The 13,630-nt window shown below is 43.0% G+C and overlaps 1 protein-coding gene across 1 annotated transcript in view; it reads right to left on the bottom strand.

The window, feature by feature from the left end:
• Positions 1 to 13,630, bottom strand: part of AK9 (adenylate kinase 9) — a gene marked incomplete at its 3' end in the record, with an annotated part of 114,324 nt that continues 100,694 nt past the window's right edge. Inside the window, exons 34-42 of the mRNA XM_079781174.1 lie at positions 13,088 to 13,289; positions 8,162 to 8,308; positions 7,835 to 8,055; positions 5,624 to 5,820; positions 4,423 to 4,592; positions 4,114 to 4,212; positions 2,046 to 2,148; positions 616 to 730; positions 1 to 203 (exon numbers count right to left, since the gene is read on the bottom strand). Coding sequence (XP_079637300.1) covers positions 1 to 203; positions 616 to 730; positions 2,046 to 2,148; positions 4,114 to 4,212; positions 4,423 to 4,592; positions 5,624 to 5,820; positions 7,835 to 8,055; positions 8,162 to 8,308; positions 13,088 to 13,289 — 1,457 coding nt within the window. The remainder of the gene's footprint in view (positions 204 to 615; positions 731 to 2,045; positions 2,149 to 4,113; positions 4,213 to 4,422; positions 4,593 to 5,623; positions 5,821 to 7,834; positions 8,056 to 8,161; positions 8,309 to 13,087; positions 13,290 to 13,630) is intronic.

Genomic DNA, 13,630 nt, shown 5'->3' with positions numbered 1-13,630 from the left:
CTAATCTTTAACTGGGTCTATATTTCTGAGAGAGAGAAAGGTCTGTAATTTATGATCAAAGTCAATGGCTCTAAACTGAGGTTCCTTGTATTTTCTGGTCATCTGGGCGCTCAGGTATGTAATGAGTTCACATCTCTCTATAAACTGCTCCATCTTCTTCTTATACTTTTTTCTTGTATATTCAGAACCTTTGGGATTAAAGGCTGTAGAAAATTTCACAGACTTGTGAATGTTTTCTGTTAGGTTAGTAAATCATTAAATTACAGAGAATTAAAACTCTGTTTGTGTGATTGAACTGAGAAGATATCCCAATCCCAAGCAAAATTTGGAGATTATTCTATTTCAGATCATAATAGCCTTTTCACCTTCCTCTGAGGCATGCATTTTTGAGAGCTGACTATATTACACAGAGTCCCTGCTTTAAAAACTAGAAATTAAGCTTTGGTATTTTGGTAAAAATATTTGTACACACACACACACACACACACACACACACACACACACACACACACACATCATTCAAGAGACCAACCCAGCTCAACAATCCTGTTTATCACATATACTACAATTAGTGTTAAATTATTTCTGAGTAGTATATCATTAAAAAAGACGTACCTTTTAGATGAAATGCTATATAGAGTAGCGCAGATTTCTTTATACTTAAGAAAGGAAATTTGGGCTTTAAGCATCCTACTGCATTCATTGCTTTAATTAGAGAAGTTGCGATACCCTGCAGATAGGAAACAATTTAAATTACGTGTATATTTGAGTTTGATTTCTTTTCTTAGTGGCAAATAGATAAAGAGGCTATTCTTTGCCTCTAATAATCTCCTGGGGTTAGGAATGGAGCTTATGAAGATGGTTAGATGAACATTTAGCCAACATAAAAGAAAGCCAAAATACGTTTGGTTAAGAAAAATGAAAATTATAAATTGGGTTAGTAGTGCCAGCGAGGTGATAGCTACATGGGCTTCATTACACAATTCTCTCTATTTTCATATGTTTGACATTTTCCATAGTACAACATTAAAAAAGAAGGGGACACTGGGCTTTGAGTTGTCTTGGCCCAACTCTGCTTCCATTACTCAGAACTGGCCAGATTGCCTCCACTATCTGGACCTCTGGCCACCTGACAAGGACTCTCAAAGACCACAGAGGTCACTGCAGTCAATATTCCAGAGCCTGGGGCAGGCAAATAAGGTTTGAGGTCCTCCTGATAAAACTTGGCCTTTATGGGAAAACCCTCTGTGGGTGAGCCTCATCTTACATTTTGATATTAAACCAGATTGAAAACGAAATATCTAGGAGAGTTGAAAAAACACACAAAGTGGTTAAGAATTTTTGTGAGAGAGGTATGAAACAGTAGTTGGCTGCTGTTAAGTTTTACTATGTTTAAAAAGACTCATATTTAGATAAATAAAGTGTGACTTCAGTAGATAGCTTCAAAGACACTATAACTCAACTCTGAAGCTGGAAATAAACCTCTCAGACACTGGATCTATACATTTCAAAATAAGAAAATGTTTTACAGACACTGAAATTCAAAATACAAACCAAACCACATGTCAAATGTAAATAATTTTATGACAATCTACTCTCTCTTCACTTTAGTGCAGGTATTTGAAAAGTAGATATTACATACATCTTTTCATAAGCACCTATAAACAAAATGGGTTAAAGTGGATTTGCAGCTTAAAATCAGAAAACTCTGCCTTGAATTTTCATCATTACTAAAATAAAAATTACTGTTAAAGAAGAGGTCGTTGTGTCCAGTCGGCATGGCTCAGTGGTCGAGCATCGACCTATGAACCTGGAGGTCACAGTTCGATTCCTGGTCAGGGCATATGCCCAGGCTGCAGGCTTGATCCCCAGTGTGGGGTGTGCAGGAGGCCACCTATCAACGATTTTCTCTCATCATTGGTGTTTCTATCTCTCTATCCCTCTCCCTTCCTCTCTCTGAAATCAATAAAAATATATTTTAAAAAATTGTACTCTTTCAATGTATATATATATATATAGAGAGAAAGAAAATCGTGTAACTGAACCTGTTCCAGATATCCAGGCAAAGGAAGACTAGTGAGATGTACTGGTTCCTTTAACGGGGGAAGTTTGTATGGAAGCTTCTGATTCCAGTATTTCAGTGGCATTCTGAAAACACAAGGTTCATTAGATGATGTTCACAGATAGACTCATTGTGTGTATATAGGTATGTAGATATAGGAGAGACAATGAAAAGATATATTCACTACCCATTTCTCCACTGGAGCTTTTAGAAATTCATGACCATCACATTTGCCTCAGTCCCTAGCTTACCTATTCTCAGTTTTCTCATTTTTCACAGCAATTATATATAATTTTCTTTATTCTCTTCAAACTTCTCTCCCAAATAGCCCCCTCACAGATGCCATGCTCTATGAAGAGAAGATATCTAAACTGCTTATCACCAGCCAAGCCCCACACAGGCTCCTCTTTGCATGGTGAACCTTCCTGCCCATCTCCGGTCATTCTCCACCCACACTTTGGAACCCCACTCTCCCCTCTCCCTAGGTATCTCACTATAGCACTCCTCTCTCCCTCTCACCTTTGGCATTTCTTTCCCATGCATCTGCCTTTAAACATGCTCAAACCTCCCCCACGAGGGGGAAAAAAAGAAATAAAAAAAGAAAAACCACCTCAGTCCTTCAAGCTCATATTTCTTCCAGCAACTAATGTCTTTTCTTTTTACAGTTAAACTTCTTCAAACAGTGAACTTCACTAGAGATCACAGACTATTGCACAGATTCCATCTGCAGATGTGATTTGATCCACATATAATTTTTTAAAAATGTTGAATCAGTCACAAACATTTAAAAATCAGAAAAAAATTAATAGAAATTTGGTTTCCAACTTCTTGTGAAAAACAGAAATGTCTGTCAGTAGATGAGTAGCTACTGCCCCTTTAATTGGGGCATCTGCGATTGAGTGGGCAGCAGTCCCCACCATTTCCTGTTGCTTCACCTCCAACCTGCTTCCCTCACTTACATCACCTTCCTGGCACTGTAGACATCTGTGCTTGTAAACTCTGGGCTACAGCCAAGGCCTTCATTTCATCACCTCGCACCCACTCCTTGACATTCTGTAATTGGCTACTACTCACCTTACTCGACTGAAGCCATTCTTGCCAAAGTCACTGATGACCCGTTAATAACCTAAATCTGACACACTCTCAAATGCTGTCTTGCTTCACCTCCAAGCAGCATTTACACCTGTTGGCCACACCCTCCCAGAGACTCTCTTGCCTTCACCTCCTGAGCCTCCCTTCCTGGCTCTCCTTTCACCTCTCTGTGGGTTCTTCCTTTTCATTCTCCCTTGTAGGCTCTGCTGACATTCGTTTGTTGGTGTTTCTCTGGGCTTGATCTAAGCCTGCTGATCTTCCCACTTTACCCTTCATGAGTGACCTCAAACGTGCTATAGTATTATGGACAGGGTTACTCCAACAGCCTCATAACTAGTATTCCTGCCTCCAATCCATTATCAATGTTCCAATGATGGTCTCTTCCCAAAGCAAATTTGATTATAGCACTCAAAACCAGTCAGTGTATTCGAATGTCCATTGAATCAAGTCTAAATGATTGATGGTGATTGTACTTGACCTTCCACACTTGGGCCCGGCTCACTATCTCCAGCCGCCCCTCCTGCTCCTTTCCCTCTCCACATCACATCTAGCCATGCTGAATTTCCTGCAGCTCTGTGATCGCCTGGGCCAGGTTTGTAGGTCCCTCTGGTTAAAGCCTGTCCCTTTTCTTTTACCTCGTCAATCTCCACTCCTCATTCACAAAGAGACCATCTAGTCAGACTTTCAGGCTACACTTGCCCACAACTCCTGGTATTTCCCCACCCTAAACCCCATCACATTCTGTTTTCTTAGCAGGTACTTATTGTCTCTCTTACCTCTGAGCCTCAGGCTTTGGAACAGCAGGGATCAGACCTTGTTCACTATCATACATGTACATATATGTGTGTGCATATGCATGTATATGTGTACGTATGCGTGCGGACACATATCTATCCCATCATGGTACTCTGAACATAAGAAGATAATCAAGAAATATATGACTTAGTGAAGGGTCTCACCTCAAAAACTTCTCAAGTTTTTCACTACTCTCACAAATGTATATACGATCACGATATTCTAAGGCATACTTAATGTCCCCAGGTACTAGGGCTTCATATCTGAAAGACAAAAAAATTTATAGTATAATTAATATGCAGGACTATGTAAATAAAATGTCAAATAGTTTTATTTCTCTAGCTATGCAACTCAAGAAAGAATATTTTCCAGTTAAACAGTAGTGACGTTTTGGCCACAAAGTTAAGACTGTTATATGAACCACTTATTCCCAGTAGAGATGTCACTCATCCTGTGCTTCCACGAGGACTTGCCTTTGGTTTCCATCCTGATAGGTCACAGGACAGTAGCCGTGGAGCTCAGCACACTTAGGGAACCGCTTCTTCAGCTCTGACAGTGTCAGCCTCTTGGGGATCATGTCGGCAGATGGGAGTGGATGAGGTGCTAATGGAGGCACATATAATTCTGGGTTCTCCAAAAATTTCTATAAAGACAGGATTACAGCAATAAGACCATTTAAACCAGGAATACCCTGCCAACCAAAAACCCACTGAGGCCCTCCTGGTACTCCCTCCATTTTCAGAAGCAATGTTTGGTTCCTCAAACCATCTAAGAGTTGCTTTCAGCATTACCATAACTCCTTCCCTGGCTGGAAGTTCCTTACAGTAATACTCCCAAGTGATCGCATGTAAGGTCTCTCCTAATCTACTCGCTTGCTCATCCATTCATACAAAAATATTTGCTGAGTTCCTACTATGTGCCAGGCACTGGAGAGCACACTGTCCCTGCCCACCTGTCTCCTGTCCTGCAGTATAATGAACTACGTGCATGCCCTTTGCTTCAGTTACCACTCTATAAAATGGAGGGGCAGAACAGATGCACGTTCTTCCGGTTTTTAAATTCATGATTATCATTTAAATAAGCAGAAAGAACGCCTCCTAAATTAAGTGATCAAAAAACTCTCTTCAGAGGCAAAGAAAATGTCCAGAGGCATCTGGTTAGTTTTCAACTACCAACCATTTATAACATCAGAATAAATCTGCATTCTGTTCCATTAAACGGAAAAATAAGGTATATTAGAGAATTCTAGTGACAGAAAAAATTTAAAACAGAGGAAACCTTGCTCATTTCTACTGACTTTGACTTCCCTTCTGCACTCTTGGAGCCGAATCCTACCCCCTGGTGCTCTCCTGTGGCTCAGCAAGAATCCCCTCCATTGGTGACGCTCACCGTTGGGTCTCCCTACCTGTTAAGTTGGCCCAGGCTGAGGTCCCATCACTGACCCTGAACATCTACTTTGTGCTAAAATATGTTTGGGATGCAGTCTCAGGACTGGCTTCTGAACTGCCTCATTGGTCCCAAAGCCATAGGTTCAATGAGGCTCCTGGTGCCCAGCTCCTTGTTCACATCTGTGCCTACCTCTTCCCCATAGTATTCCCCATTGTCAGATACGATGAATTCTGAGACAGGAATTTTCTTTCCCTAGTACATATTGGGAGTTAGGAATAAACTTACATCCAGTTTTTCTCGAGAACCCATTTTATAATAATGCCCTCTGAATTCTGCTGCAAGTTCCAAGGTCTCCATTTCAGAGCAATCAACTAGTTCATATGATTCTGCCAGGCTGACAGGGCAGAACTGTCCAAACTCGCCCAGGCGAGAAATCAGTTCTTGAGGTGTGATGCATAACTTGTCAATACAGGCAGCTTTCCCTATTATCAAGAGGTTAACTATGAGTATGCATACATCTTTTCGTAGAAAACACAATGATTTTTAAAATTAAAATAACTTCAATTACACAGCATTATACAATGCACACACATTCTATATTTCTGAAAAATAGAGTAAAAAGTAAAAGTTTCTCTTCACACCTCTGTCCTAACAGTTCCATCTAAGAGGTAATCACTGTTGTTTGCATCCTTTTCAGACCTTCTCTGCAAAGTACACGTGTATTTTTTTTGCGTATAGTATGCTTATGCCACTATACTGTAAACCTTATTATCAGTTAGTTGTGGTCTTTGACATCTTTCCATATCAATTATATGATTTACTTAATTTTTAAAATTGATGCATAGTATTCCCCATTGTATAAATATACACATAGTTTACTTAACCATTTATCTGTTAATGGATATTTTGTTTTTAATTATTAGCTATTATAAATTATATATGTTATTAAAATATATACACACATATATGTACATGTATGTATATGTGTATATATATATATATATATATATATATCCACTCACATATATACATTTGCTTCATATTTTTTGTTTTTCTATGGACAGATTTTAGGAAGTGCAAATAGTTTGTTGACATGATGTTACTAACACAAACTTCCCCCTACACCCAGATGCCACCCAAAAGAAGTGAAGAAACATTTATCCAAAAGGGACTAGGTTTATCCTAAGGAGTCTATTTTAAAAGCCCAAGTTCCTTAAATGGACAAGTTTAAGAGTTTTCTTCCCAATACTTCACTGGAATGAGGACCTAATCCAAGGCAGGGCGGGGAAAATAAGGTAACAGAAAAATAAATGAGGCATGATTTTTGCTTTCAAAGTCTGTTGTGGAATGTATTACTAGGGTGATGCTATCTAAAACTTATTGGTAATAGGTTTCTAAAAATTCTTCCTTCGATTGCATTCTTATCTTCATGTCTTATACTTTTTAAAAATATATTTTTATTGATTTCAGAGAGGAAGGGAGAGAGAGATACAAATGTCAATGATGAGAGAGAATCATTGATTGGCTGCCTCCTGCAAGCCCCCTACTGGGGATCAAACCCGCAACCCAGGCATGTGCCCTTGACTGGAATCGAACCCGGGACTGTTCAGTCCGTAGGCTGATGCTCTATCTACTGAGCCAAACCAGCTAGGGCTTATCTTCATGTCTTATAATACTCAGGTGAAAACAATTCCCAATCTGCAGACCAACAGGAACCAGAGATACTGGTTATGCCCAAATAACAAAGTAAGTCAGATTCAGTGATACAATTATCATCAGTATCTCACTGTAGTTTTTCTTGTACAAGATTCTCTTAGTCATGTTCCTGCTCTCTCATATCTTTTTATATCTTCTCTATAGTTTCTAAAGTTAAAGTCATTAAGCAGATGTTTCTGAAAACCCCTACAGATGAACTGTTTGGAGTCACTGTTTTTTAGAGATAATCAGGCATAGATAACTTTTCTTCTATTTTGTGTCTTTTGGGAGAAAAATCAAGAAACGTATAGGAATATATAATCAACCATTTTCTTTCATGGATACCAAATATAGTAAAAAAGACATTTTGTGCTGAATTAATTTTTTATAGACTCAACATTTATATAATACCATAATGAATGTAAATAGTAAGGATAACTTTAATTCTTGATTCCTAAACAAAATTTTGACAAGTGTCACTCCGCAGATTACTGCCCTCAATAACTGGCAATCTTGAAAATAGCTTCTTACATAGCATCCCAAACACCATGAACTCTTCTAGTGGAAAACTATGCATTAATTTTATGTGCTAGGTTCACACAGGCACTCAAAGATGATAGTCATTTATTAAAACAAATATATATGCACACAAAAATTGGATATTACTATATATTTAAAATACTGATTAAAAATGTGGTAACAAATATTCAAATTGAATGAATTATAGTAACATGAGCCGTGTATATAGACTTTAAATTCATATTTTATTCTATTTTAACAGTTATTTAACTGTTTTCTTACCTTCTTTTATTCTTTCCAGGTATATCTGCATGTATCTATTCACCATTTTAACATTTGTAATGACTTCATTCCATACCCACCATTTGCTGTGAAATCCATCAATCACATACCAGTTCTGATGTTGTTCTTGGTAATATTGCCTAATCTCAGTAATATTTTTGTGGTACTTGGATTTCTTGACAGCTATAATCTGTGAGCTATTGTGTAATGGATAAGGCAAACTAATGGAAAAATAGAGAAGGAATGGAAAACGCTGTTTAAAACATACTTTTTTTCCTGGATGATTAAAGTTCATTCCTTAATCACGGTTTTCATCACATCCATTACCTTTGTTCCTTTTTTTTTTCCAGGAGCAATCTTTTGAAAATCTCCTTGGAAGGTACATCCAACTCAAAGATGATCAGGGGGATGATTGACCCGGCCTCCAAAAGACTCACTTGATACTTGGTTACAGGATATCCATCGATGACAACACTAACAAGGAGAAACATGAAAATAAAAATTTCAGATTTCTTTTCTCTCATACCTTCCTTTCTGTCTACCAGACAAGTCTATCTCTTTATGAGTAGCTCTATGCTCTTCCTTATGTAACCTATCATCTTTGCACTCCACTCTTTTTTATCTCTATTTTTTAAATTTAAAAAATATTTTTATTGATTTTAGAGAGGAAGGGAGAGAGAGAGAGAGATAGAAATGTCAATGATGAGAGAGAATCATTGGTCGGCTGCTTCCTGCATGCTCCCAACCGGGGATTGAGCCTACAACCCAAGCATATGCCACACCTGACTGGGCTATCTCTATATTTTTTATCTTAGCTCAAGGCTCAGGAGAAGGACAGCATACACAGGCACACCACTCTGAACTCATACACTTAGCATCATAGAGCTAGGTTTTGGCAGGATTCGAGAGATAACATAATACCTTAGAAACTGTGTTATTCAATTGAGGAGGCTAGAGTGTATGGAAGGGGAGATGAAGAGTTGGTGAGAGAAGCCCTATATTTCTGGGAGAGAATTATTCGCAGGACCCATCATGCTGAAGCATCAATCTTATATAAAAACTGCTGTTTGAAATTTTAATCCTGCTATTTTGGCTTCTGTAAACACTTGCTTGCTTAAATAATAAGGAAAATAAGACTACTCCCATTCCAGAGAGGCCATAAACTATGCCCCAGACAGAGTTGTCAGTGCTGGCACCAGGCCAGGCCTTGAGATATGGTCTCATGGCTCCTTCCCAGCACGCAGGCCTTCTTTCTCAGAAGGCCCAGAAGTCTCATTCCAAATTTCGGAGACAAAAGAGCTAGAAAAGATATAAATAGAAAAAGTTTCCTCCATATTGGGGGTGCTCAGAATTTGAAAGACACATTTTTCTCTGGGCCTGCTCATCCTACATAATAAAAAGGCAATATGCAAATTGCATCACTCCGCTACGCCCACGATTGGGCCGGCTGGAGGCGCGGGGGGCGGGACTCAGGGTGGCCGATTGGCTGGAGGTAGGAGCGGGGGGCGGGGACTCGCGAGTCCCCGCCCCCCGCTCCTACCGCCAGACTAATCGGCCGACGCTGTGGAAGACGCTGGTGGTGGCCGATTGCGTGGCTGCTGGCAGCAGTTTTCCGCCAGCAGCAGTTTTCCTCTGGCCACCCGCCGATCGGAGCGCCTCCCGGATCGGAGTTCCTCTCGGGGTGGCCGATCGCGCTGGCAGGAGGCGCTCTGATCGGCGGGTGGTCAGAGGAAAACTGCTGCTGGCGGAAAACTGCTGCCGGCAGCCAGGTGAAAGTCTATTGCACGAAACTTCGTGCAACGGGTTTCTAGTCCTATCTATAAAACAGTAATATGCAAATCATCACTCCGCTACACTCACAAGCCACGCCCACTGGCCACGCCCACCGGCCAATCAGAAAGGGAATATGCAAATACACCTAACCAAGATGGCTGCAGCCTCGGAGAGCAGTTGTTGGAACTGGGATATTGGAGCCGAAGATCAGAGGGGAAGATCAGAGCCAGCAGGGGTCCCCCACAGGTGATCAGAGCCAGCTGGGGTCCCCTGCAGGCGATCGGAGCCAGCTGGGGGTCCCTGCCCAGGGCCCGAGCCTCAGCCAGAGGCTTGCGGCATTGACTGGGGGTGGAGCTGGGCCACTGGAACCAGCTGGGGTCCCCTGCGGTGATTGGAGCCAGCTGGGGGTCCCTGACCAGGGCCCAAGCCTCAAACAGAAGCTTGAGGGCTTGGCCTTGGATGGAGCGGGGGATAGAGCCATCTGGGGGTCCCTGCCCAGGGGCCGAGCCTCAAACAGAGGCTTGCGGCATTGGATGGGGGCGGAGCGGGGAGATCAGAGCCAGCTGGGGGTCCTGCCCAGAGCCCAAGCCTTGGCCAGAGGCTTGCAGCCTTGGCCGTTGGGGCGGAGCCTGGTGATCGGAGCCTGGTGATCAGAGCCAGCTGGGGTCCCCTGAGGGCGATCGGAGCCAGCTGGGGTCCCTGCCCAGAGCCCAAGCCTCTGCCAGAGGCTTTAGGCCTTGGCTGGGGGCGGAGCCCACGAGCGGAGCCAGCTGGGGGTCCCTGCAGGTGATTGGAGCCAGCTGGGGGTCCCTGCCCAGAGCCCAAGCCTCTGCCAGAGGCTTGCGGCCTTGGCCGCTGGGGCGGAGCCTGGCAATCAGAGCAAGCTGGGGTCCCCTGTGGGCGATCGGAACCAGCTGGGGGTCCCTGCCCAGAGCCCAAGCCTAGAGACTTGCAGCCTTGGCCGTGGGTGGAGCCGGGCGATAGAGCCAGCTGTGGGTGTCTGTGGGCAATTGGAACCAGCTGGGGGTCCCTGCCCAGGGCCCGAGCCTCAAACAGAGGCTTGCGGCCTTGGCTGGGGGTAGAGCAGGGCGATCAGAGCCAGCTGGGGGTCCCTGCCCAGGGCTGGAGGCTTTAGTCCTTGGCAGGGGTGGAGCCGGAGATCACAGGAGATAGGTGTGAACTACAGAGGAAATACCTTTTCTGACCACTCATTGGCTAAGCTCCCTGTATGCCACTGGTAATATTCTTAGTAACTTGGGTATAAGAATCCAAAAAGGTGATCTAGGGCTTTTCCACCACACTCCTGGAGAAAAAAATGAAGGTCCGCTGCTGGAGGGCTAAGAAATGTCATAACCTGACCTACACGGTTTGGCTCAGTGGATAATGTCTAGGTTTGCCAACCGCAGAGTCCAGGTTAGATTCTGATCAAGGGCATGTACCTAAGTTGCAGGCTCCTCCCTGGCTGGGGCCCAGGTCAGGGCTCAGGAAGGAGGCAAGCAATCTAAGTATTCCTCTCACTTTGATGTTTCTCTCTGTCTTTCTCTTTCTCTTTCACATTCTCTAAAAGTCAATGGAAACATATACTCAGGTGAGGATAAAAAAAAAAAAAGAAAGAAATGTCATCCTATCTAATAAAAGAGTACTATGCAGATTATCATCACTGCAACACACAATATAGCTGCCCCCATGTGGTCAAAGATCCTGCCCCCATGTGGACACAAGATGGCAACCACAAGATGGCCAGCAGGAGAGGGCAGTTGGGAGGCACCCGGCCTGCAAGGGAGGGCAGTTGAGAAGGACCAGGCCTGCAAGGGAGGGCAGTTGGAGGTGATCAACCCTGCAGGAGAGGGCAGTTAGGGGTAACCAGGCCGGCAGAGGAGGGAAGTTGGGGGCAAACAGGCTGGCAGCAGAGTGGTTAGGGGGTGATCAGGCTGGCAGGCAGAAGCGGTTAGGGGCAATCAGGAAGGCAGGCAGGCAAGCAGTTGGGAGCCAGCAGTCCTGGATTGTGAGAGGGATGTCCGACTGCCCTCAAGGCAGTCGGACATCCCTTGAGGGGTCCCAGATTGGAGAGGGTACAGGCTGGGCTGAGGGACAACCCCCCTCCGTGCACGAATTTCATGCACCGGGCCTCTAGTAATTATAATAAAATGTAACTCCCCTTTCTCTAAGCATTGCTTGGTTTTTCTCCAGTCTTCTGTAACAATGCCACTGGGCAGAAATGAAGGAGAATTGGTTAGTCCAACAGTTTGAAATAATGGGAGTGTTACTATCAAACTGGAGGAGGAATAAAGGTTGTTCATAAATTCTGGGAGGAGTGGCCCCCAAAGTCAGGGAGATGCTGGCTGATGGTCATCAGGAAGGGATAGTTTGGAGTAAGTCACAGGAAGCTTTCCTTCAATACTCTCCAGCCAACTCTATAGCCACTAAATAGTTCCAAGTTTCATGGCCCAGCAGAGTGTAAATTAACCTAGCCACGCAAGCTTAACAGAATGTATGGGGGTGTCTTTGTCATTGTCTTTAATGGAGAGTAGCTCAATTTCTCTCTCCTGTGAAGGGTCACTTGAGGGGCCCTCAGGATTGGGAAAATTCGGGAAAATAGGTAGTCAATCTCTTGGTATTAAGGTAAAATAGAAAAACTTTGGAATTGCTCTTACTGAGATTTCTTGTGTGCAAAGCTGACCTCCAGGGAGGAGTAACTCAATTTGCCTAAACCCCAGGATCTTCTCTGAGGAGAAAAAGACTCCTTTGATACATAGTTACAGGATATCCACATTCCAGAATCTGCTCCCTCATAACTGAAATTAGGAGAACTCTCCAAGGATTTGATTAAGCACCAGTTGCAAGGAAGGGTAAAGAGACTCCTTAACATAAAACAACTTGGAGTAAATCAGGAATCTAGGTCAGTGACCTGGGCTCAAGAGCAGGGCCTTAGGCTCCCCCGTCTTTTACTACTGGGTGTGACCAGTGCCTGCACTGAGGGAGCAATGGTTGAGCAGAGGAGCGTAAACTGAAGGCATAGCTCAAGCACAGACAGCCCTCCTGTCCAAACGAAGCATTAAGGGAAGGGGCACTGCTCCCGTGCCAGGGGAGGGCCACTTCTCCATCACTCCAGGAGGCAGTACGAAGCTCTGTTGGGTTGTGGAGGTCACACTATGAAGCAGTGTGGTAATATCCCTTCTCCCCCAGAGCTAGATCAGGACAGTTGTCACCAGTCAATGGGAATGTCAAAGCCCAGAGACTTTTGGACGACTCAGGGTTGCTGCAGAGTCAAGTGGCCAACTTGTTATTCTGGCATGTAAGTGTTCAAGCCAAGATTTAGCTTCAAAGAAAACTAAAATATGTGACCATATAGGTACCCAAAGTTTGACAAGCAGATCACACCTTTTACAAGAGCTTTAGACCCTATTAAAGACAAGTGTTTTAAATTCCAGTGAGTAATTTCTTGAACTAGTCCACCACCCCCTCCAGTTCCCCGCTTACCCTGCGGTATTACATGCACTGTGCATCAGAGATACTTCTAAGGCTTGAATAGCCAGTTTATCAGGTACTGTCAATCCTTTATGAAGATGCCAGTTTAACATAAGTGCCAGCTCTGTGTCTGGTTGGCTGCTTAACACGGAACGCAAAGCGTCTCCTACTGACAAACGCTTCAAGCCATATTCACTTGAAATTTTTTTGGCAACTGGAAAACATTAAAACATTAAACTTACTCCATTTCACAAAGTCAACAGTTAACCTTAGTGGCAGGTTATGGACAATTAATATTAACAGCAAAGTAATCTTCACATTCCTCAAAGAAATTTGGAAAATTAAAATTGTTACATTTTACTGAATTAATATTGTCAAAGGTCAATTATTATTAATACTTCAGGTATGTGGCTGATGGATCTGGGTAATGAGGAACTCTGGGTTTTTCTCATAACTCAACCAACACTTAAGTTTTCTTTGTCTTCTTTTGCATGAGGTAGAAAAATTATTGAGAGCTTTACAACCTATGTGTACTATTAATGTTTGGTATTATGT

The sequence above is a fragment of the Cnephaeus nilssonii genome (assembly GCF_951640355.1).
Source record: "Cnephaeus nilssonii genome assembly, chromosome: 9".
Taxonomy (NCBI): domain Eukaryota; kingdom Metazoa; phylum Chordata; class Mammalia; order Chiroptera; family Vespertilionidae; genus Cnephaeus; species Cnephaeus nilssonii.
This window is presented reverse-complemented; position numbering and strand designations above follow the sequence as displayed.